Here is a 23,548-nt window from a genome sequence, read left to right on the forward strand (position 1 = left end):
ACGAGGCATAAATAAGTGAATAATTCTGATGCCGAACGTGGCATAAAAAAGTCTGATTACGTTAAGGTAATAATTCAGATGCCGAACGAGGCATAAGATTGAGTAAATAATTCGGATGCCGAACGTGGCATAATAATTCTGATTACGTTAAGGTAATAATTCAGATGTCGAACGAGGCATAAGATTGAGTAAATAATTCTGATGCCGAACGTGGCATAAATAATTCTGATTACGTTGAGGTAATAATTCAGATGCCGAACGAGGCATATATAAATCCGATAAATTCTGATGCCGAACGAGGCATAAATAATTATTATTACGTTAAAGTAATAATTCTGATGCCGAACGAGGCATATAAAATTCTGACTACGTAAAAAGTAATAATTCTGATGCCGAACGAGGCATATATAAATCCGATAAATTCGGATGCCGAACGAGGCATAAATAATTATTATTACGTTAAAGTAATAATTCTGATGCCGAACGAGGCATATATAATTCTGACTACGTTAAAAGTAATAATTCTGATGCCGAGCGAGGTATATATAAATCCGATAACGTCTGATGCCGAACGAGATATGAATTGAGTAAAGGACTAGGAGATTTGGATTTTAATTTAGTGCCTCGTTAAAACCTTCCCGGTCGTAAACCCTCCTTAGGGAAAAACCGACTGAGCGAGGAAAGAGTGCACTTTTATTATTAAAGTTCAACTGTAATAAAATTTGAGATGTGTGGCATTCCACGTTCTCGGTATTTCCTTCCCAGATAAATATTCTAAATAATAGGCTCCACCGGCTGCCGTATCAGCTATGCGGAAAGGTCCTTCCCAATTGTTGGAGAACTTGCCTCCTTCCTTCCGTGCGCTGCTCCGCATTCGCCATACTAAGTCGCCTTTGTGGAACAATCTTGGTTTAACTTTGGAGTTGTATCGTCTGGCCGCCCGAATTTTGCATGCTTCTTCTCTAATTCTACACTTGTCCCGGAGTTCGTTGATGAGATCGAGACCGACCGAGAGGCTTTCCTTGTTTAGATCAAGATCAAGGGTTTGCCGGCGGAGAGAGGGTTCGCCAATCTCGACGGGGATCATAGCTTCGGTTCCATATGTTAGGCTGTACGGCGTTTCTTGTGTAGTCGTCTGAGGAGTACAGCGATATGCCCATAATACTTCTAAGAGTTCTTCAGTCCAGTTGCCCTTTGCTGGGCCGAGACGTTTCTTCAGTTCGTTCAAAATAACTTTGTTTCCAGCTTCTGCCTGTCCGTTTGTTTGCGGATGTTCGACTGAACTAGCGATGTGTTTGATGTGGAGCTTCTCGTAAAATTCAGCTAACGTTCGGTCGGTGAATTGCCGACCGTTATCGGTGATGATGATTTGTGGAAGCCCGAAGCGGCAAACGATATTTTTCCATACGAAATTTTGAACATTGCGGGCGGTGATTGCAGTCAGGGGCTCGACTTCGATCCACTTGGTGAAGTAATCAATGCCGACTAGTAAGAATTTACACTGGCCTTTACCGGGGGCGAAAGGACCAATGATGTCCATACCCCATTGGACGAACGGCCAAGGTGATAACATAAAATGGAGTTCCTCAGGCTTTTGATGGGACAAAGTGCCAAACTCTTGGCATTTAAGACATTTTTGTACGAAATTGGTGCAGTCACCCTGGACGGTCGGCCAGTAGTATCCAGCCCGGAATACTTTGGCAGCCATCGTCCGTGCGCCGGAGTGAGTTCCGCAAATTCCTTCGTGCAACTCTTGGATGACATAGGAAGCTTGGTCTGGTGTCAAACATTTAAGGAGTGGTTGGGTATAACCTCGGCGATAAAGGTCGTCGCCGATTAAGACAAAACGGGCGGCCTGCAGCTTCATGGTTTTTTCGCCGAGAGGACTACATGTGCCGTCGAGTAAATATTGCTTGATTGGGGTAATCCAAGTAGATTCCGTGTCGGTCGTCAGGCATTCCTGTAGGTCGATGCTTGGGCGTGGAAGCGTAACATGGATGACCGACCGATGCATTCCTTTACACTTCGTGGTTGCTAACCGGGACAAGGCGTCCGCGCGGGTATTGTGATCGCGTCGAACGTGCTGCATAGAAATTTCAGAAAAGGTACTCATCGACTGTTTGACTAAGTGATAGTATCGCTGTAAAAAGCTTTCTCGGACTTCATATTCGTCGTTAAGCTGACCGATGACAAGCCGGGAATCACTTTTGCAAATTAACTTAGTGATTTCTAATTCTTGAGCGAGACGTAGATCGGCTAATATGGCTTCATATTCGGCCTGATTGTTTGAAGCTTTGAAGTCGAATTTGAGGGCTTGCTCGATGACAATCTCGCCGGGGCCTTCCAAAACAACTCCAGCGCCGCACGACCTCTCGTTCGAGGAGCCATCAACATATAAGATCCATGATGAATGTTCGGTCTCGGCTGAAGAAGTAGTGAGTTCAGCTGCGAAGTCGGCGAGAGCTTGCGACTTGATCGCTCCGCGTGGTTGGTACTGAATATGGAATTCGGATAGTTCGATCGTCCAACCGATCATTCATCCGGCTAAATCTGGCTTAGTGAGGATCTTTACAATAGGGTAATTTGTCCGAACAATAATCCGATGATTCTGAAAATACATACGCATTCGTCGGGCGGTAATGATGAGGGCCATGGCTACCTTTTCGATCGTCTGGTATCGGATTTCGACGCCATGAAGGGCGCGGCTGACGAAGTAAACCGGCCGTTCTTCAAAATTAATTTCTTGCACTAAGACTGAGCTGACGGCTTCGTGTGAAACGGCGAGGTAGACTATGATGGGTTCTCGTGCGTCCGGTTTCTGGATGACCGGCGGGGTTGATAAAAAAGTTTTCAAATCGAGGAAAATTTCCTCACATTCGGTCGACCACTCGAAGCGGAATGCTTTTTTCAGTAGTCGGACGATTGGCCTCGTTCGTTCGGCGAGTTTAGGAACAAATCTGGATAGTGCGGTGAGTCGGCCGATAAGTCTCTGAATTTCCTGAATGGAGTTGGGACTTCGCATTTCGGAGATAGCTTTGCACTTCTCGGGGTTAGCTTCTATGCCTCTATGAGTTAGCATAAAACCTAAGAACTTCCCCCCTTCGACGCCGAACGCACACTTGTCCGGATTGAGTCGCATCTGGTGTCGGCGGAGGGCCTGAAAAACTTCTTTTAGGTCGGCAATATGTTGTTTGCATGAGTCGGACTTGACGACGATGTCATCGACATAGACTTCAACATTCCTACCAATCATGTCGTGGAATACGTGGTCCATTAGTCTTTGATAAGTGGCTCCGGCATTTTTGAGTCCGAAGGGCATTACTTCATAGTAGAAATTGCCGGAATCAGTCATGAAGGCCGTCTTCTTCCGGTCGGCCGGGTGCATTTGGATTTGATTATAGCCAGAGTAGGCATCAAGGAAGCTGAGGATGTGATGCCCGGCTGCACCGTCGACGAGACGATCAATGGTAGGCAGAGGATACGAGTCTTTTGGGCAAGCTTTATTGAGGTCTGTGTAGTCAACACACATACGCCATTTTCCGTTCGCTTTCTTCACCATAACCACGTTGGCTAGCCATGTGGTGTAATGGGCCTTCCGAATGAATCCAGCCTGTAACAATTTGTCGGCTTCCTCACGTGCGGCTTGACGTCGTTCCTCGCCTATATGTCTTTTCTTTTGAGCTATTGGTTTAGCTTCTCTATACAGTGATAATCGGTGAGTGATAACCTGTGGGTCTACGCCAGGCATATCAGCGGCCGTCCAGGCGAAAAGATCGGAATTTTTAACAAGTGTCGTCCCGATGGCCATTCGGTCGTCCGGTTTCAGCGAAGTACCGATGTGCGTAGTGTGGCGATCATCGCGAAGCGGGAATGGATGCAAGTCTTCTCCTGCTTCCATACGGGGATCGTCCATGCGAGGGTCGAGGTCAACAAGGGCTATCATTTGACGACGGGACATGTGTCGTCCGGAACGCCGTGTGGGGGAACGTCCTCGTTTTTGCGGGACTCGGTCGTCCGTATTGGTTGTATAGAGTCGTTGAGTTGGCTCACTTTTCAAACTTGCTACATAGCATTCCCTAGCGGTTTTTTGATCGACATGGATGGTTGCAATGTCGTTGTTAGCCGAGGGGAATTTCATGGCTAAGTGTGGAGTGGACACAATGGCTTTTAATCTGTTAATGGACGGACGACCGAGCAGGATGTTGTAGGAAGTTTGTGCGTTAACCAGGAGGTATCGTACGTTTATTGTTTTATGGAGGCCGTCTTCCTCACCAAAGGTTGTGTACAAGTCTATGTACCCCTTAGTATCGACCCGTTCACCTGAGAACCCTACAATTTGTTCGTTATAGGGCTGAATATGTGCTTCCGGGATGCGCATTTTCTTGAAAATGTCCCAATACAGTATGTCGACCGAGCTACCCTGATCTACCAAAGTCTTGGCAATTGCGAACTTGTCAATTTCTACAGTGATGACCATGGGGTCGTCCTGGGCTGGATCTATGGCTGTAAAGTCTTCGTCAGTGAAAGTAATCGGAGGTATATGTGGAGGCCTCCTCGTGGTAGCATGAGCGGACTGGATGTCACGAAGATGTTTCTTTCGGGCGGAATTTGAGCACCCGCCACCGGCAAATCCTCCAGCTATATAATTTGTTTCGTGGTTCGGTTCGTCCAAGTTAACGGGTCCAGCAATCATGTTGATGACTTCGCGGACTCGTTGGCGAGGTCGGGCGTTTCGGTCGGGACTTGTGCTACGGGGGCGTGTACGCCGAACGGGGCTTTCGCTGCGTTTTCGCGAAGTCTGGCTACGGTCAGTGTGGCGTTTGTAATCGTTACGGTACGACCGGTCGACACCACGGGAAGGACGGTCAGTATTCCGTGGTGGGGATCTTGAACTCCTTGTCCTCTTGACGAACTGCCGTAAATGGCCAGCTTGGATGAGTTCTTCAATTTTATCCTTCAAAGCTTGACATCCTTCGGTCGTGTGACCGAAATTCTGATGGTATTGACAACGCTTAGCAGTATCTGCATTCGGTGGTGTTTGATACTGCTTCAATGTCGGGATTAGGTCCGTTTGTAGTGCTTCATCTAGGGCTCGTCCCCTCGGCACAGTTAAAGGGGTGTAACTGTTAAACCTGGGGATTCGGCCTCCCCTATTCCGGTCGGACCTCAGAGTGGTTCGGACGGTTCGTTCGGTTTCGACTTCTCTTTCTTTACTTTGGCTACGGTCAGTGTGGCGTTTGTAATCGTTACGGTACGACCGGTCGACACCACGGGAAGGACGGTCAGTATTCCGTGGTGGGGATCTTGAACTCCTTGTCCTCTTGACGAACTGCCGTAAATGGCCAGCTTGGATGAGTTCTTCAATTTTATCCTTCAAAGCTTGACATCCTTCGGTCGTGTGACCGAAATTCTGATGGTATTGACAACGCTTAGCAGTATCTGCATTCGGTGGTGTTTGATACTGCTTCAATGTCGGGATTAGGTCCGTTTGTAGTGCTTCATCTAGGGCTCGTCCCCTCGGCACAGTTAAAGGGGTGTAACTGTTAAACCTGGGGATTCGGCCTCCCCTATTCCGGTCGGACCTCAGAGTGGTTCGGACGGTTCGTTCGGTTTCGACTTCTCTTTCTTTACTTTGGGTTTGGTCTTTAAGGGCTCCGAATCCGACAGCTTTGAACCGTTGATGGTAATCAATGTGTTCTTCGATTTGCATGAATTTGGTTGCTCGAGTTCGAAGGTCCTCCATGTCTTGAGGTGGTTTCTTGATGAGACTTTCAGTGAAACGGCTCGGTCGGATGGCCGAGACCAAATGGTGCAATGCAACCTCTTGTTTGAGCCCTCGGATGTTCATGCATGCTTTGTTGAACCTATCTAGAAAGGTTCTAAGAGATTCACCTTTTTCTTGTTGTACCGCTAGGAGAGACATGGAGGACATGTGATGCGGTCGGCTAGTGGCATATTGAGTGGAGAATTTTGCGGCTAGGGTGTCAAAATCGTTAATGGAGTTTGGAGGCAGCTCTGTGAACCAGGTAAGAGGTTCTCCCTGGAGCGACGTGGGAAATACTTTACACCACACATTGTTATCTGTGGTATACAAAGTCATTTGCGTCTTGTAGACATTTAAGTGTTCGTCCGGGTCGGTCGAGCCGTCATAGAGTTTAATGACGAGGCCTCTCCATTTGTCAGGAAGTGGAGTGGTGATAATTTCGTCTGTAAAAGGATGACCCCTTTTCCTTGACTTTCTTTCGACTGTTTCAGCTCTGGAAGCAGGATTGGTATTGGCAGGTGTAGGTATGCGAGAGGCGGTTCGGTCGGCCATATGGGATTGGCCTTCTCGTTCGGGATTATCGACCTGTTGTTGGAGTCGTGCATTCTGCTCTCTTAATAAGGCGATTTCTTCTTCTTGGCGGCGTCTATCTTCTTCCTGGAGGCGTCTATCTTCTTCATGTTGACGATGGTCTTCCATCCCCTTTTGTCGCAGTTCCTCCATTTGAGCTTGGAGGATTTGAATCATAGTCATCTGTTCTGCCATAGCGTCGTTGTTGTTTCTTGTCGCAACCATTATAGCTTCAAAAATTGAAGATTTGCCTCGGCCCCACGGTGGGCGCCAATTGTACCTGAGTGGAGAGATGGGGCCCAGGCACGGTCGGTTGACGTGGTGTAATTGCTGACGTGTTGATCTTCTTCTCCTCTGGTCGATTGTCCTTTCTTGCTGTCTCCTTTGGTCGGTCGTCCCTTCGTGCTATCAACTTCGGTCGGGCGGGGGAGGGTACCTGCGAAGGCACTCCGACGCTCAAGTAAGTATGAGATTCTAAGCGCAGTTTCGTAAGTGAATGAAAACGTACCTTTCTCTGGCTTGAGCACAGTATTTATAGGATTGCCTAATGGGCTTTCTATCCCTTGGGCTCAGGGTGGTTATGGATATGTTTTGTCAGTCGTGCTTCGGAATACCCGGGGAACATATCTTCTCTAAACGCATATTCCTTATTCTTCGGAGGTATATCTTAACCACCTTAGCTTGTCACATAAATGCCCTTACATTTAGTGTGTATACGGCCGGTCGGCCACGTGCGTTCGTTTCCATTTAGTGTATAAGGCCGGTCGGCCACGTGCGTTCGTCCGGTGCCTACCAGTACAGTTTCAATAACATCGTATTCATTACTTTTATAATATCTTCAATGCACAATATATCCCCAACATTTTTATCTAAAAAATATAGCAAAATGATAATAAGATAAAAATCTTTGTTTAGAACAAAATGACTTCAAAATGCAAGATGCTTTTTTATTTTAAGTTTTATTTGAGTAAATTTTTCAAAAAGTACCTAGAAGAAGAAAAATTAAAACATAAAAAATTAATCTTCTCATAATTATACCCTTTAACGTCTATAAAAATTCTATTGTTTATTTTTTAAAATAAAATATTTACGTTAATTCAACTTATGAAAAAATATTTATTTTATTTTCTCATGAGTATTTATTGAAATCTCACCCTTGTTAATTTCTCTGTAGTTATGAAAGTAATAGACAACTAACCTTAATTAAATTTCCAACAATAAGGCTATCATAATTATGACTAAATATATATTATAAAAGAAGAAAATTGAAATAGAAAAGTGGTATACATAACTTTTTCCAATCCCACAATTATTGATAATTTATGGATATTTTCTAATTGATGTTGATTTCCATTAATTTATTGTTCTTTCACCAATTTGTTTTCAAACTTTTTAGGGGGAGACAAATACACACACATAGGGTTAATATGGGTGTAAAAGTTAGTGAAATTACATATTCACTAATTTTATAAAATTTAAATTTAATTAATCTAATATAGTTAAACTTGATCTTTTTAATTAAATTATATATACAAAATTTTATACAAATCTAAAATTATTTAAAGTTTTATTATATTTCTTAAATTCAATATATAGTATAATGTTTAAAAATATGTAAATATTAATGTTTCATTATATATATATCTATAAAATTCAAAATGATTTGAGCTTGATATACATAATTATGAAATAGATTTTGTTGTATATATGTATATAAGGTAGCATGTTGGTGAAGTGTTGAGTTGTTAATGGTTTGAATGAGAAGGATCCATGAAAATGAAAGGCAATTATTGAAGGGTGATGTGAGTAAAAGGGATTGATAAGTTTTGAGAATAAAGTAAAAAGATGTGGAAAAGTAATATAGGGTAATATTTTTATCTATTATTGTGTTGTCTTTTGCTAAAAGGTTTACACCACCTTTGAAATGTGGCAACTATCCCAAACTCTTTTTTTATTCTTTCTTTTTTCTTTTTTCCATGGACGAAGGATATCATCTCACGCCATCAAAATGTCTCATTTTCAAATTTCCAACCTTTCTTTTCCCATGCTTGTAGGGACAAGGTAACAACTTCACCTCATAAAGGATCCACATTTTTTCCCTTTTTAGGGTTCTATTTGATTCTTCTCATTAACACTTACAATGAACTTTGATAAGCTTTTTAAGAAATAGTTTTTGTTGGACCAATAGTAGGTAACAAGTTAATTATATCATCTTCATGATTCTTCTCCATAACCTCCACAACCAACCTTTTTTAATTTGGTTGTTAACTATGTTTCATTGTTTGAGTATTCTATTGAGATGAGTTGCTCCAAATAAATCATGTCACTTAATATCAGTTGTCTAAATTAAAAAAAAATGATTAATTAACTTATAACAACACGTCTTCGAACTAACGATAAAATAAAGAAAAAAAATCAATTAGTTCGAACAATAATAATATTTTATAAAAAAAATTAAATTTAAAATTTGAATATTTTTAATTGTGTTTTTATTTTAAAATGTTATTTATTAAGTGTTTAAAATAATTTTTATTATTTTTGTCTAAGTAATCCACCGATTAAATTTATGATCAACGAAATAGCATAGTCATTACTTCTGTCTTTATATCATTCACTTATTAATCAATTTACTTATATTTCTTTTCAATCTCGTCCAACTTTGTTATTTGGAGTTGATGAATGAGTTAAAGGAGAGTGGAGAAGAAAGAAATTAGTTGATATGTAAAATTGGAAGTAATGATAATATCATCATTTCATTCATTAACAACAAAATCAAACAACATGCTAATTATTTTTTTTAATATTTAATAAACTACTTTTTTTAATAAGTCAAGTAAAAATAATCAAATTTATAAAATACTTAAAACTTAATTAGACCTACTTTTTATATGTAATGTTTATAGATTCATAAGATTGAAACTAAAATATTAAATTATATTTAAGTAATTTTTAAAAAAACATTTAATTCTCAATTTTTTCAAAACGTAATTAGTATATATAAGATTTTTAAAAATAGTTAAAACAATCTTTCAATTATAGTTCTGAAATCATTGTTAATACATGTTTCGGTAAAAAGGGAGAGTCAAGAACGATTTAGAACTGCCACTGTATACATTTCAAATAAAAGCCAACTTTCAACTATAGTTTTGACCACAATTGTTAGCTTCAACTAGGTGAGTGTCTATGATATTGTAGTTGTTTTATCACTCAATAAATTATATCCAAAGAAAACACCAAAAACAAAAGAACATTAGTTAGGATGTATTACTTTGTGTAAGGTTAATATAATAAATGTAAAAAAAGTGATTTTTCTTTACCATTATTATATTTGTTTAAAGTATGCAAGAAAACTTTTTGTATAAGGAATAAAATCGTATAACAATGTAATCGTGCAACAATATAATTAGTAGTTGTTAATGACATTTGCATTCAAAAATAATTATTGTCATATATTGAAATAATGAATTATAACTTATTTAATAAAAATAGATTTACTTATGAACATATAACACAAAATAAATTTAGTTTTCGCATTAACCAAATGGTTAATAATGTATATTTATATGTCTACTTTCTTATTGTTTCATCTGATGAATAAGTTGAGGGTCAAAACATTCATATATGTCATGTTACCTACCCCCTTACTCCTCACGGTTGGTTATTAATTTAGATTTTATTATTATTAATTCTGATTTTATTACCCTTAAACTATTTTACCGTTGTTATTGCATTAAGGGTCAGTTTACAGGGCTGTTAATATTCCTATTTTATAGCTTTCAGTAATTGTAATTTTATTATATATATATATATATTATTGAAGTAAATCAAAAATAAAAGAATCAGTTTAGTAGTTTTGCAATCTCGTGCAATTACCTTCAATCAGTCTCTACAACCTTTTGCCTTCTCTTGTTTCCTTCAATTAGTTCCTACAACTGGTATCAAAAGCCAATCCGATATCATGAACTCTACCCAATTATCAGTCCTTATTCTTGATGGAAAAAATTACAATCGGTGGTGTGTGTAGATGAAAATTTTGTTTGATTATCATGAGTTATGGGATGTCGTTGAGAGTGGAGTGTCTGCATTAGCTGATAATGCAACTGAGGCGCATTGTGACCAGAAGAAGCAGGACAAGAAGGCTTTGTATCTCTCATCCATCAAGGGATGAATGACGAGACGTTTGAGTAGATAGAAAGAGCAACAACTACAAATGAGGCTTGGACCATTTTATAAACCAATTATAAAGGTCTTCAAGAGGGTGCGTCTTCAAACCCTAAGACGCCAATATGAATTGTTGCAGATGAAAACCACATAGACTATTGATGTCTATATAAATAAAGTTCTTGCCTTGACAAATCAGATGAAGACCAATGGTGAAACACACTCAGAGCAGGCAAAGGTGGAGAAGATTTTGAGATCTTTAACTCCCAAATTTGAACATGTTGTTGCCGCAATTGAAGAGGCCAATGACATTTCAATAATGATAGTAAGGTTATTGTCCGGTTCCCTACGAGCGCATGAGCAGCGGATGAATGACAATAAGATTGAAAAACCAATTGAACAGGCTTTACAAGCACAAGTCTCAATTGGTAGCTCCTATCATAAACACGGTAGTTCACGAGGCAGAGGATGGGGACATGGTGGTAGCTATTCCAGCAAAGGTCGTGGTGGCCAGAATCATGGAGGCGTTGAGCAAAACAACACTAGTTCCAATCACATTTCAAGTTCAAATAACTCTTGGCACGGAGAACATGGTCGCGGAGGACGAGGAGACCTTTATAATAAATCAAATGTGGAGTGTTATAACTGCCATAAACGCGACCATTATGCAAATGAGTGCAGATCAAAAGGTGATAATCATGCTGCCAATTGTGCTTAAGAAGACAGTAATCACGTATAAGATGAAGAAGATCATGCAGTACTAATGGCAACCACATCAAATGAAACACTAAACAATCAGACTTGGTATTTGGATACAAGTTGCACAATTCCTATGTGTGGTCAGAAAGAGATGTTTGTAGATTTGGATGACTCATTTCGCACAAAAGTAAAATTCGGTGGTGACAGGTTCATTCCGGTGACTGGAAAAGGGCGAATTCTTATCAAATTGAAAAATGGTGATCACAGGTACATCTATGATGTTTTCTATGTACCTGATATGAAAAGTAATTTGTTGAGTATGAGACAGTTGGCCGAAAAGGGTTACATGATGCACATAGTTGAAAATAAATTCTCAATTTTTGATAAAAAAAAGTAGTTTGATTCTTAAAACCTTTTTATCAAAAAATCGCATGTTTCCAGTAGATATTCATATGGGTGATTTCAAGTGCTTGAATGCAATAGTGAATAATGAATCATGGTTATGACATTTACGCTTTGGGCACTTAAATTTTCAGAGTTTGGAAAATCTCTCCAAACGAAAATTAGTGAATGGTTTACCCCATATTCATCACCCTGATCAATTGTGTGAGGCTTGCATTTTCAGAAAGAATCACATGATACAATTTGTTAAGGAGCATTGGAATGCAAAATTTCCTTTGGAGCCTATTCATACAGATGTTTATGGCTCGATGAACATATCATCAATTGGAGGTAATAAGTATTTTTTAACCTTTATTGATGATTTTTCAAGGAAAACCTGGATTTATCTATTGAAAAACAAGGATGAGGTATTCCACTGCTTTAAAATATTTAAAACATTTGTTGAAAGACAGAGTGACAAGCTAATTAAGATGGTGCGTAGTGATGGAGAGGGTGAGTACAAATCTAATGAGTTTAAGAGGCATTGTGAAGAACTTGGGTTGCAGCATAACATAACATGTCCCTGCACACCTCAACACAATGGAGTTGCTGAGAGAAAGAATAGAACAATCATGGACATGGCGAGAAGCATGCTTAAAGCAAAAGGTATGCCAAATTATTTTTGGACTGAGGCCGTAACATGTGCGGTATATTTGATAAATAGATCACCCACTCGTCTAACACAACTCCGATTAAGGCATGAAGCGGATTCAAACCCAATGTGCAACACTTGAAGGTATTTGGGTCAATTACTTATGCTCAAGTCCCCAAGGTAGCAAGATCGAAGTTGGATGATAAGGCAGTGAAAACCATTTTCATTGGATATAAGCATGAGGGATACAAACTTTTCAATCTAATGAAAAATAAGGTGATTGTGACTCGTGATGTTACATTTGCCGAAGATGAGGAATGGCAATGGAATGCAGCAGCTGAAATGGATTCAAAAAAATGATATATTTACGTTTTGAACGATGATGTGGAAGATGGAGTCACTTTTGAACCACCTGCAGTTCAACCTGAAGCACCTGTAGTTCAACCTGAAGTTGTAATTCAACCTGAAGTTGCAGCTCCAATTGCAACTATGATGAAGCGACTAAGAAGGCAACAACGACAACCTGTACACCTTCAAGATTGTGAAGTAAATCTTGATGATGAAGTTGATGACAATGGAGATTTGGTTCACTTTGTTTTTCTTGTAGATTCAGAACACATGAGACTTGCAGATGCCATTTAACACCCCAAATGGCAAAAGGCTATGAATGAAGAATTGATGGCGATTGAGAAAAACAATATCATGACTCAAATTGGTTTTAATCTAGATGTTCCAATTAAGATTTATGTTGACAATGTCTCTGCAATTAATCTTGCAAAGAATCCGATTTTCATCAAAGAAGTAAACACATTGATATTCAATATCACTTCCTGCGAGACCAAGTTGGGAAGAACATGATCAAATTGGAATACTGCAGATCAGAAGATTAGATTGCAGATATTTTCACTAAGCCATTGAAGATCGATGTTTTCATCAAGTTAAGAGATATATTGGGCATGAAGGTTATTCTAAATCATAATTAAGGGAGGATGTTGGTTATTAATTCAGATTTTATTATTATTAATTCTGATTTTATTACCCTTAAACTATTTTACCGTTATTATTGCATTAATAGTCAGTTTACAAGACTCTTAATATTCCTATTTTATAGCTTCCAGTGATTGTACTTTTATTATATATATATATATATATTATTGAAGTAAATCAAAATGAAAGAATCAGTTCAAAAGTTTTGCAATCTCGTGCAATTACCTTCAATCAGTCTCTACAACCTTTTGCCTTCTCTTGTTTCCTTCAATTAGTTCCTACACTCACTAACACATAATCTAAACATATAACTATATTAGTAATTTAAAACATAATCATTTATTTAAAGCATATATATATATATATATATACACACACATTTAATGAATTTTGTTTTACATCATCCATAATTGCACGATAAATATGTTTAACTTCTACTTGTCTACTTCAGTCTCTAACACATCAAACATCTGTATATATAATTATGTAACGAAATAGCTTAGACAACATTCAGTGCAGAGTGTCTACCACACAAGTAGAGAATGATAATAGAGAAATATACAAATATAGCAGGTAGAAAGAAAATAGTAATAAGAAAAACAAAAGAGAATCATACATAGAAAACTAACGTGGTTCAATTAAAGTATTAACAAACTTCAATCTATGTCCACAAGAGAATTCACTATAATATGAGATTACAACTCAATTTCTATCACAACAAACTCTTGCCCAAGTACAACACAAACATTAGCTTCCACTGATGATACAAAAGTCTTATTTATATAACAATAACACATGTGAAACACGCCTAGACTAACGAGGAAGACAAGTGGACATTATTTCTCATTACTGAGTTGGAAAGCCACTTAAAACGATTTCACGAAAGGTCCATGGCTCAATAGACACTAATACATTAAACCATTTACCACATATGATAAGTTACATATATACTCTTGGACGATTTAGGAACTTTTAGATAAGATTTTATTGTCAATATTAACATATTCAATTTTTAAAACATCAAACATGTGTATATATAAAATAATGTCATTATTTCTACCAAAAATATTGTCTCATGACACATTCTTTAAATGTTTACTTGTGGTCATATCAACTTTTCCCAATTGTGATAACGAGATGATTGGTAAATTATTGTTTATTTTTTATATGAAATTTCAGTTCATGTTAGTACTACACATAAACATTTTGAAATTAGTAAAATATAAAATATACAACTTTTGTCAATCATTTTTTTCTTTTCAAAATAACATTTATATGTTTCATCTTTCATAAATTTCAACACTAATTAATGGTGTAGATAAAATACTAAATAATGTAATTATTTTTACAATTGTCATCGAAAGAAAATACTTTCAACAAAAAAGAATTCATGAAATCGTTGTCAAAAAATTAGTTTTAGATGCAAAAAATGTTACATAACAAGTCTCATTTAATGGTTTATATTACAACATGTTTTGTAACACCCCAAAAAATACATCTAACTATTACAATACAAATTCTACCGATTTTTATACAGACTTGGATTTTTTCAAAATATTTCTATTACAAGATCATGACTTATAGAAATACAAATATTAACAATATAAGGTTCAAAACTACATCCTAAAGCCCTTCAGACCCTTCAACACCTATATGATCATCTGCTTGTGTACGTAGTACAATCATCGCAGTTCAAAACACAACAAGGAAAGCAAGGGTAAGCAATTAAAAAGAAATTCTATAACATATTTAATTCATGCAAAAAGAACCAATCAAACTAATCATTTATAAACATTTCTTTAAATGTTGTCATATAAAATTTCAATACCAATTCCATCATTCATATAGACCACACATGGATCTATTTTCAATCACAAGTATTGGATTTCATTTCAATCCCACTGACTACTCGTGAATCCATCGTCTTCCGGAAGACTCATTAAGTATGCCCCTACCAGAGACTAACACCTGATCCAAAGATTACCAACGAATCCAAGAGAAATGATTAAGGTAAGTTCAAACATCCAATAACAAATGTCTATAGTGGGACCCAATGTGTATGAACTCCTTATCAGCTTCTCACCACCTGATATCTTAGTCTATATGACTTAGATCATCAGTAAAGCTAAAGGATATCTGTTAAACATAGGCTTTTCATACTTAATGCCATCAAACAACAACTCATACATTATCCCAAATGTATGACATCAATTTCATACAATTTTCATCATTTATATACATATCATTCAATCACATAACATTTAAAAATAAATATTCATAACATTCAAGAACTTTTCCAACATCAAAAACAATATTTAACTTTAAAACTATCAAAATATAATATTTATACATGTTCACACAACATAAAATCAAACAATTTTATCAACTAACACCCTGCAAGAGAAATTGAAACTTGAGACCACATCTCATCCACATTCAGATCTTCTAACCTAGGGTACTATTGAAAGTTAAAGTTAGCTTCCTTTACCTGAAATTCTAATGAAAAATGTACCTCAAACAGGGGAACCACTCCAAGATTTAGGAACCCAGAGTAAGTTATCTAAATATTACCAAATTTTAGTATGAGCTTAATCAAGGTGAGAAAAACATTTTTCTCAGCTGATCCCACTAAGGTTAATAACTAAATCATAGAGAAAAACAAAGAATAAAGGATATCTAGAGTAAAAATGAATTTTCTCTGTTTAAAAATATGATCGGGTAGAAATGTACCCAGACTCCTTAGCTACATCATGGCGTGATCAAATTTTGGAATAGATGAGGTATGAGAGAGAAATTGAAAAGAGAAGGAAGAGAGAGAAGGGAGAGATAAAGGATGAAAGGGGTTGTGACTCATTTTTTTTCTCTTTGTTTTTTCAAAGTGTTATATGTTTATAATTTAAAATACTTTTTTTTAAAACATAAATTAACATACTAAAGTATATTTCATTTCTATTATTTTAGAGTGTTTCTTATATTCTTCGGAGACTAAATTAAATAGTGGATGAAAATGATTCATGGTCTACCTTTATATAATTAGTTTACTTTTCAATTGAAAACATCATCTTTTTGTTCTTTTACTCCTTACTCCATGTTTCAATTCCATCATAAGTATTAGCATATCTTTTGGTTGGGGTTACGCCACTCCATCCCAACAAAAAGAAAAATCTCTTGTTTTTCCTTTTAGAAATCACAATGTAAAGTTTCACATTCACACCATGTCATGTGACCACATTATAGTACTATTGTCTCAGAAACCAAACAAATTCAATCTATCTATAATGTACTATTGCCTAAAAAACTAAACAAATTCAATCTATCATGGGTCCATTTGCATGTTCAGGAAATCTCAAACTTTCACTCATAGTATTGATTGAGGGACGAAGTTGTTGTATATTAAATAATAATTTTAAAGATACTATTATGTATTAATTATTTTAAATATTTTTTTAAAAAATTATTGTTAACGATAGTTCAATTTTATTTGGAGATCTCACGTATTAATTAGAGATAAAGTCACTATAATATATTACTGTATGTTACAAGTTGATTTTATAAGGTTGAGTTAGATTTAAATTTCACTTTTTAATAAGATGATATCAGGATCATTTAAAATCTATTATAGTGAGAGTTTGTGTTAAGTCTATCATATTATTCACTATCGAGACACTATTGAACCATCCATAATTATTTAATTTCACAGACAAGTTGCCAGTCTCGATACCCATGTTCAAAATTTCACATCGATTAAAAATAAGATCAATTCATATAATATATAATATAATATATATATATGCAAACCTTATAAGTTAATTTTTAAGATTGATTTACTACTTTTTTTAATATTTAATCTAAAAAATTCTTTTAAATGAGGATATTCCAGGTTGATAAAACATATGTCCTACTAATTTTTAAAGTTTTATTTTATTATGTTTGCTCTCTTACCAAACAATCACTCTTTTATACGTTCACTACTTTTCTTCTCTTTCTCTTTATTTTCACATTACCAACGACCACGCCCTAGTTTCTCTCAATCACTTCTACGAAGCATATCACGTTTCTCCTGGTCCCAATTCTTTAACTACATTTGGCTTGAAAGTTGTTGTTGAATTGGAGTGGTTGAACACATCATAATAATGTCAACATTGAAGCCAAAAATATCTTGTACTCATGCACTACCCTAACGCCACATAGCAAGAGCTTGTACCTTATAGTACAAGACACTTAAACAACATTTCGACACGTAAACAACCTTGAAATCGAACACTCTAGACCTCATCAACAATTATTCACACAATTTCCCTACATAAAATTATTTATTAATTCATCCAATTTTCATAAATTAGAATAGGAGATGGAACCAAGAACTCTCTTAACCAAGAAAATTATTAAATATGAATTATGGAAAAAAATTATATTTATATATATAATTAAAAAAGAAAAAAGGTACACATAACATAAATCATTGTAAGAGTTTATATTTTTAATGATTTTTTGTGTTTGTTTAATAGTAGTTTAAACTTTAGTTAAATGTGTTATATGTGATGGTAAAAGTCATTATTAAAAATGTTGGAAATAAGTGTCAGAATAAGTAAAAATATATAAAAGTAGGACTCATGTATTCAATGTCTTAAAATTTTAAATTAAAAATAATATCTTGAGTTTTTTATATAAAAAAATTTATGATTTATGTCGAATTATTTCAACATTTTTTTCACAAAAAGAAATTCTAAAAAAGATATTGGTATCAAATAATTTTACTTAGGACTTAGATAAGTCTTGTTAATATTAGTATTAGTACAATATTTTTTAACCGTGTTAATGTTAAACACTTATGATTTTTAATTTTGTTAATGCTTATTTTTTAAATCCCCACAATTTTCTAACCCTTTCAATGTTATAATATTACTTGTGATTTTCTTACTTCTCTTATAACGTCATAATACTACCCACAATTTTCTAACTTTCATTAACGTCATAATTTTATCTATGGTTTTCTAACCCATGTTGACTTCAAAACATTGCCTTTATTATCATTTTTTTTCTAATTAGACTAATGTTAAAATCATTTTTATATATTATATATACTTTTGCACAACATTAATATTATTTCAATTAACAACATTTTTATCTTAGATTGTAACTCTATTAATACCATAACATTATCCTTATTACTTTACGAACAATTTAATAAATTTCGTTAATGTCAAAATCAATTCTCAATATTACATAATTTTACACAACCTTAAAACTACAATACTTTTACATCACTTTGAAAACATATTAACAAAACTACCAAAAACTTATACAATTTTTATAATTTAATTACCAACTTTTAATTAATTGTAGTAATCATTTATAAACATCAAACTGTAAAATGACAAAAGTTACATAAATATTTCAAAATTTAAAAGAAACTAAAACAAGTAATATGCAAAGTTAATTAGAAAATAATTTACTCTTTTCCCATAGTCAACTTCTAATAATAAATACTAATTTTCCTAAATTGCAATATTGTGAAATATATGAAAAATTAATTAAAAAATTTAATTTTTTCTTAATGAAACGTGAAATATTGTCATGTTAGGAAGTCTCTTCCCTAATATTCTGGTGTATAAAAAGTAGTGATGGAGATCAAGCTCAAGACGAAATGGAGGCCAATAATCAAGGACAAGAAGAGGTAGAGGCTCAAGTGTTAGACGCTCAAGGAGTCACTAGCCCACCTCATAGGCTTACAAGGAGCAAGTTCAAAGCATTAGGAAATAGTGGGAGGTTGTTTTCTCTTTTTATAGTTTCTTGTGTAATAAAAGGTGCTTAGAGGGAAACATTAGACACCTCTTTTGTAAAAGCATTTCTAGGCCTTAGTTTAGGAAAATATAGAAGCTTGGGGGGTGTGAGCTTAGTAGGAGCGTGAGCTTGAGGAGTGAGCTTAGTAGGGGGCGTGTTTGTAGAAGTAGTTAGCTTCTAGAATAAGCTTGTAATGACTGGCCCTTGCTCCTATATAAGGAGGGCTTAGGTCCTTCACAATGGAGAATTGAAATTGGAATTAGAGAAACTCTACTCAAATTGAGAGAGAATTGTGTGAGAACTTGTTTTCTCCTCTACCTTATCTTATCTTGAGTGCCTTGGCTCTCTCAAGTGGCGGCATTTGCTCACTTATCTTGGATCCTTCACACTCCAAGTGGCGTGATCACTAGTCAAGCTCTTCATCTCCATAAGTTCTTCTCTCCTTCATCTTCCATTTTCATTTTCCATGCTTTACGAAATGTTAAACATGTCTTAAGCTTCTTTCTATTCGGTGTTGTGCTTCCTTTCCACTTTATGTTCGGTTCTTTTCTGTTCTAGTTGATTTGTTCGGTTCAATTTTGTTGTTGAACCTTTCTTTTCGGTTCATTTGCTTTTATACACGTTTTAATCGGTTCAATTGGCAATAGATGGATCTTCCATGTGAGTTTGGTGTTTGGTGCAAGTTTTGGTGAGTTCTTGAAACATAGAACATTGATCCAATTATATTAAAAGTGCCTATTCATTCTCCAACTCAAGTTGATTCCATAAAATGTCAAAGAATCATCTCTACTTTGCTATTGGAATCATATCAAGTAGGGATGACAAAACATGTCAGCCTGGTTTGTTTTGACCTGACCTGCCAAAAGTAGGATGGGGAAGACTGACCCATCAAGGTTATGCATGTTGAAATTAGTAATTCAGTCGTCATAGAGTGGGTTGACGGGCCAACTCAACACTTTTCATTTTTATTTTAATTTTGTTGTGTTGAATCTATTTACTTGGTTGTAGTATTGATATGACTTTTTAGACAATAAAAATACAAGGAAACGGAATAAAATGGATCAAACTTTAATGTCCTAATAAAAAAAGGTTTAATGTCTAACAAAATAAAGTAAATATCAACAATGAATCAAATGATGGATAAAAAAATTAATGTAAATAAAGTTCTAAATAAAACATTGACCACAACCAAATTTAATTCGAAAAGCATGAAATTTCTTTTTAAAAGTGCCAAAAATAAAGAAAGATGGGCTAGTCCGCCTCACCTATGGCCCGTCGGGTTGGCGAGTTAAGTGAGTCAGACCAATACAAGCTGACGGATTCAGTTGACCCAACCCACCTAAATGATGGTGGGCTGATAGACCGCCCTGTCAGACTCAATCCACTTTATCATCCCTAATAAAAAAGTCATCATTATTGCTTTTAATATTTTTATTTTTATTTTCTATTTTCTTTATTTTATTCAACCATTTAAATATTTTTTGCAAACACTTTGTTTTTAATATTAGTGTTTATTCCAAAATCTTGAAGGCATTATTTCACTACAAGAAAATAATTAAATATCAATTAATTTAGAGACAAAAATAATTACTCATTATATATTAAGTAAGTGAGATACTATTGTATAAACTAAAAGATTATTGGTACTAAAGTAGTTTATATTATTAATAATTTATAAAGTAGTTTCTAAATTGGTATCTAACATTAGTTACTAACTACTTTAGATTCTAAATAAGTCATTAATTTTTTTTTATAAAAGCTTTCATGTTAGGCATCACTATGCAACTTGGCATCTCAGTTAGGCTGACACATCAATTAACAACAATCATCTGTCATCACATGAAAAAAGTATTATTAAAAAAAGAAAAAAGAAAGAAAATACAAAAAAAAAAATATTGGAGGACTAGATCAAAACCCATATGTTAACAAAAATGATACATAGGTAGACTATACCTATTCATAAAGAATTCTAAGAACATACTAGATGGAAACCTATTATACCAATGAAATTATTCTCTATGAATAAATCCTAAATTAGCTAACTTATCAGCGCACGCATTCCCTTCATGAAAAATATGAGTAACCCTAAACTTGATTTTCCCACAGTAATTAAGACAAATATTTAATCGATTACGAAGCATCCACAGAACATTAGTCATAGTAATAAACCAATAACTCCATAAACCAATAACTCCATAAACCAATGCAACACAAACCAAGGTAGAATCACTTTCAAGCCATACATTAGTAAGCCCCATCTTTTGAGTTTCCTCCATAGCATATATAACTCCATAAAACTCAGCAACCATAGTAGTTTGAACTTTAAGAAATGCAGAGAAAGCACCAATAAACTCCCCCATACTCCCACGAAAAATACCTCCACAAGTAGCAAGACCAGGATATCCCCTAGCAGCCCCATCAATGTTAATTTTAACCCAACCTGGTGAAGGGAACTCCCATCTAACAGGAAGAGGACGAAGAACTTTACCACTACGAATATTAATATAAAAAAACTTAATCACGTTGAAATCCAACATATCATTCTTCATTGAAGCTTTAGAAGAATTTCCCACTAGACGATTTAAGAGTGAAACGATTAGACTCATCTAGAATACAATTAGGAATATCTTGTTCCTCCCTAACCATTTTATGATTAAAAAAATGAGTCATTTGTTGTAAAGACAAGGGAATATTCCAATCATAACCTGTCCAAAACTGAGAGACTGTATCCGAAATGCTAGCACCATCAGATAACCCTGCAATATTTGTTAAAGAAGTAGTAGAATACCATTTATCATTCCAAAAATTAATAAAAGTACATGTACCAACAGTGCAAGAAGTATTATCAAGTATAGTAGAATAAAACTACTTAAGTCTAAGCCAAAGAGATGAGGATCTATAAACCATTCTAAACTCGTATTTTGATTTACCTTTCCAAGATGCTAGCTTGAATTTGACTTTATCAGCCAAAGGTTAAAGAAATCGACATTTTGGAGCACCAAAGATAGGTCCTCCTAAATAAGTGAAAGGAAAACAACCATGACTACAAGAAACAATATGTTGAATTTTGGTGACAAATCTTGCAGAATTATCCAAGGTGAAAAAACTACTCTTAGAATTATTAACATATTGACCCGAAAAATCACAATATGTTTTTAGAAAAGTACTCAAATTTCTAAGGAACTTATTATCCGTCCTATAGAAAACAAATATGTCATCAGCATATAAAATATGAAAGGGAGTGAGATAACCTTGCAGACTAGCCATATGTAGAATCTTCTTATCATTCACAAGCTTAGAGATACATATACTAAGAACTTTCTCTGCAAGACAGAAAAGTAAAGGAGACAAATGATCACCTTGTCTGACACCTCTACTACAAGAAAAAAAAACCAACAAACGAGGGGTGAAAACCCAAAGCGTGTCAAAACTAATAATAAGAACTTCCATCTCAGAGTGTCAAAGGCTTTATGAATATCAACTTTGTAAGTCACATTAACTCCTCTAACCTTTTTAGAAAACATGTAATAGCTTCAGAAGCAATACCAATACAATCCTGAATTTGTCTACCTTGCACAAACCCATATTGATTAAGAGAAATGATTTTAGTAGCCACAAGTGCAAGCCTACCTGTCAGTATCTTGGAAATAATCTTAAATTTGAAATTAGCAACAACAATTGGCATGTAATATTTAATGAATTCAGCACCCTGAATCTTAGGCATAAGAGATGCCACATTACTGTTCATTCCAGGGAGAACCAGTTTTGTTTAAAAAGTTGTTGAACAACATTGCAAACATCTGTCCCAATATTTTTCCAGTAAGAATGATAGAAAACGCCACCAAAACCATCAAGATTAGGAACACTACGATTAAGATTAAAAACAATATTCTTGATGTGTGCCTTATGTGGGTGACCCTTTGTGGGTGTATGTCATATATGGATGCAACACACAGAGACATATGAGATGAGGTGTATATAATGCAATATGTTATGATTTGTATCGTTGTGGGTGTGTGACCCTTCATGTGTGTATGTTGTGATATTTGTGATGATATCAACTTTTAGAAGGTGGTATTAAACATGTTAAATTATTAAGTAAAGGATATATCATAGTTTCACTGATGATCTGATTATATATACTAAGATACTAGGTGGTGAGAAGTTAAAGAAAATTTGTGCATTTGTTTTTATTAATAAATGAACTAACTAGTTAAATTGATCTAGTGTTAATCTTTAGTATGATATGACTTAATACAACATCTTTTAGAACGTGGCAGTGATGGTTGCAATGCAAATTGGAGATGTAATCGAAAGTTTTTACATCTTGTTAATAATGTGAAAATATTGTTGATAAATTTATTTATATGATAATGTACCAATATAAGTTGCAGTTTGTGTTAAAGATTATATAGTTGAATTATTAATGTTGATGTGTGTAATATGTATAAGATAAGTGTGATGTTTAAATTTAAATTAATTCAGTCTTATTTATTATTGTGACTTGTTATAATTAACGCAACACAAGAACAAATTTATGATAAATAATA

At 35.1% G+C, this 23,548-nt stretch overlaps 1 protein-coding gene across 1 annotated transcript; it reads right to left on the reverse strand.

The window, feature by feature from the left end:
* Window positions 1–706: 706 nt before the first annotated feature.
* LOC137838823 (uncharacterized) lies at window positions 707–6,559 on the reverse strand. The gene is made up of 2 exons (XM_068648044.1): window positions 3,340–6,559; window positions 707–1,776 (listed from the first exon to the last, which is right to left on the reverse strand). The coding sequence occupies exons 1-2, from the start codon at window positions 6,557–6,559 to the stop codon at window positions 707–709; spliced, it is 4,290 nt and encodes a 1,429-aa protein (XP_068504145.1).
* Between the last annotated feature and the right edge of the window lie 16,989 nt (window positions 6,560–23,548).

The sequence above is a fragment of the Phaseolus vulgaris genome, chromosome 4, assembly GCF_000499845.2.
Source record: "Phaseolus vulgaris cultivar G19833 chromosome 4, P. vulgaris v2.0, whole genome shotgun sequence".
Taxonomy (NCBI): Eukaryota; Viridiplantae; Streptophyta; class Magnoliopsida; order Fabales; family Fabaceae; genus Phaseolus; species Phaseolus vulgaris.

What these genes read in the sequence shown, in the direction of transcription:
- LOC137838823 (XM_068648044.1), bottom strand. Translation starts at nt 6,559, where the DNA reads ATGGTTGCGACAAGAAACAACAACGACGCTATGGCAGAACAGATGACT. An exon ending in GGCCTTCATGACTGATTCCG is followed by an intron (nt 1,777 to 3,339) that starts GCAATTTCTACT and finishes GTTTGACACCAG; the next exon opens with ACCAAGCTTCCTATGTCATC.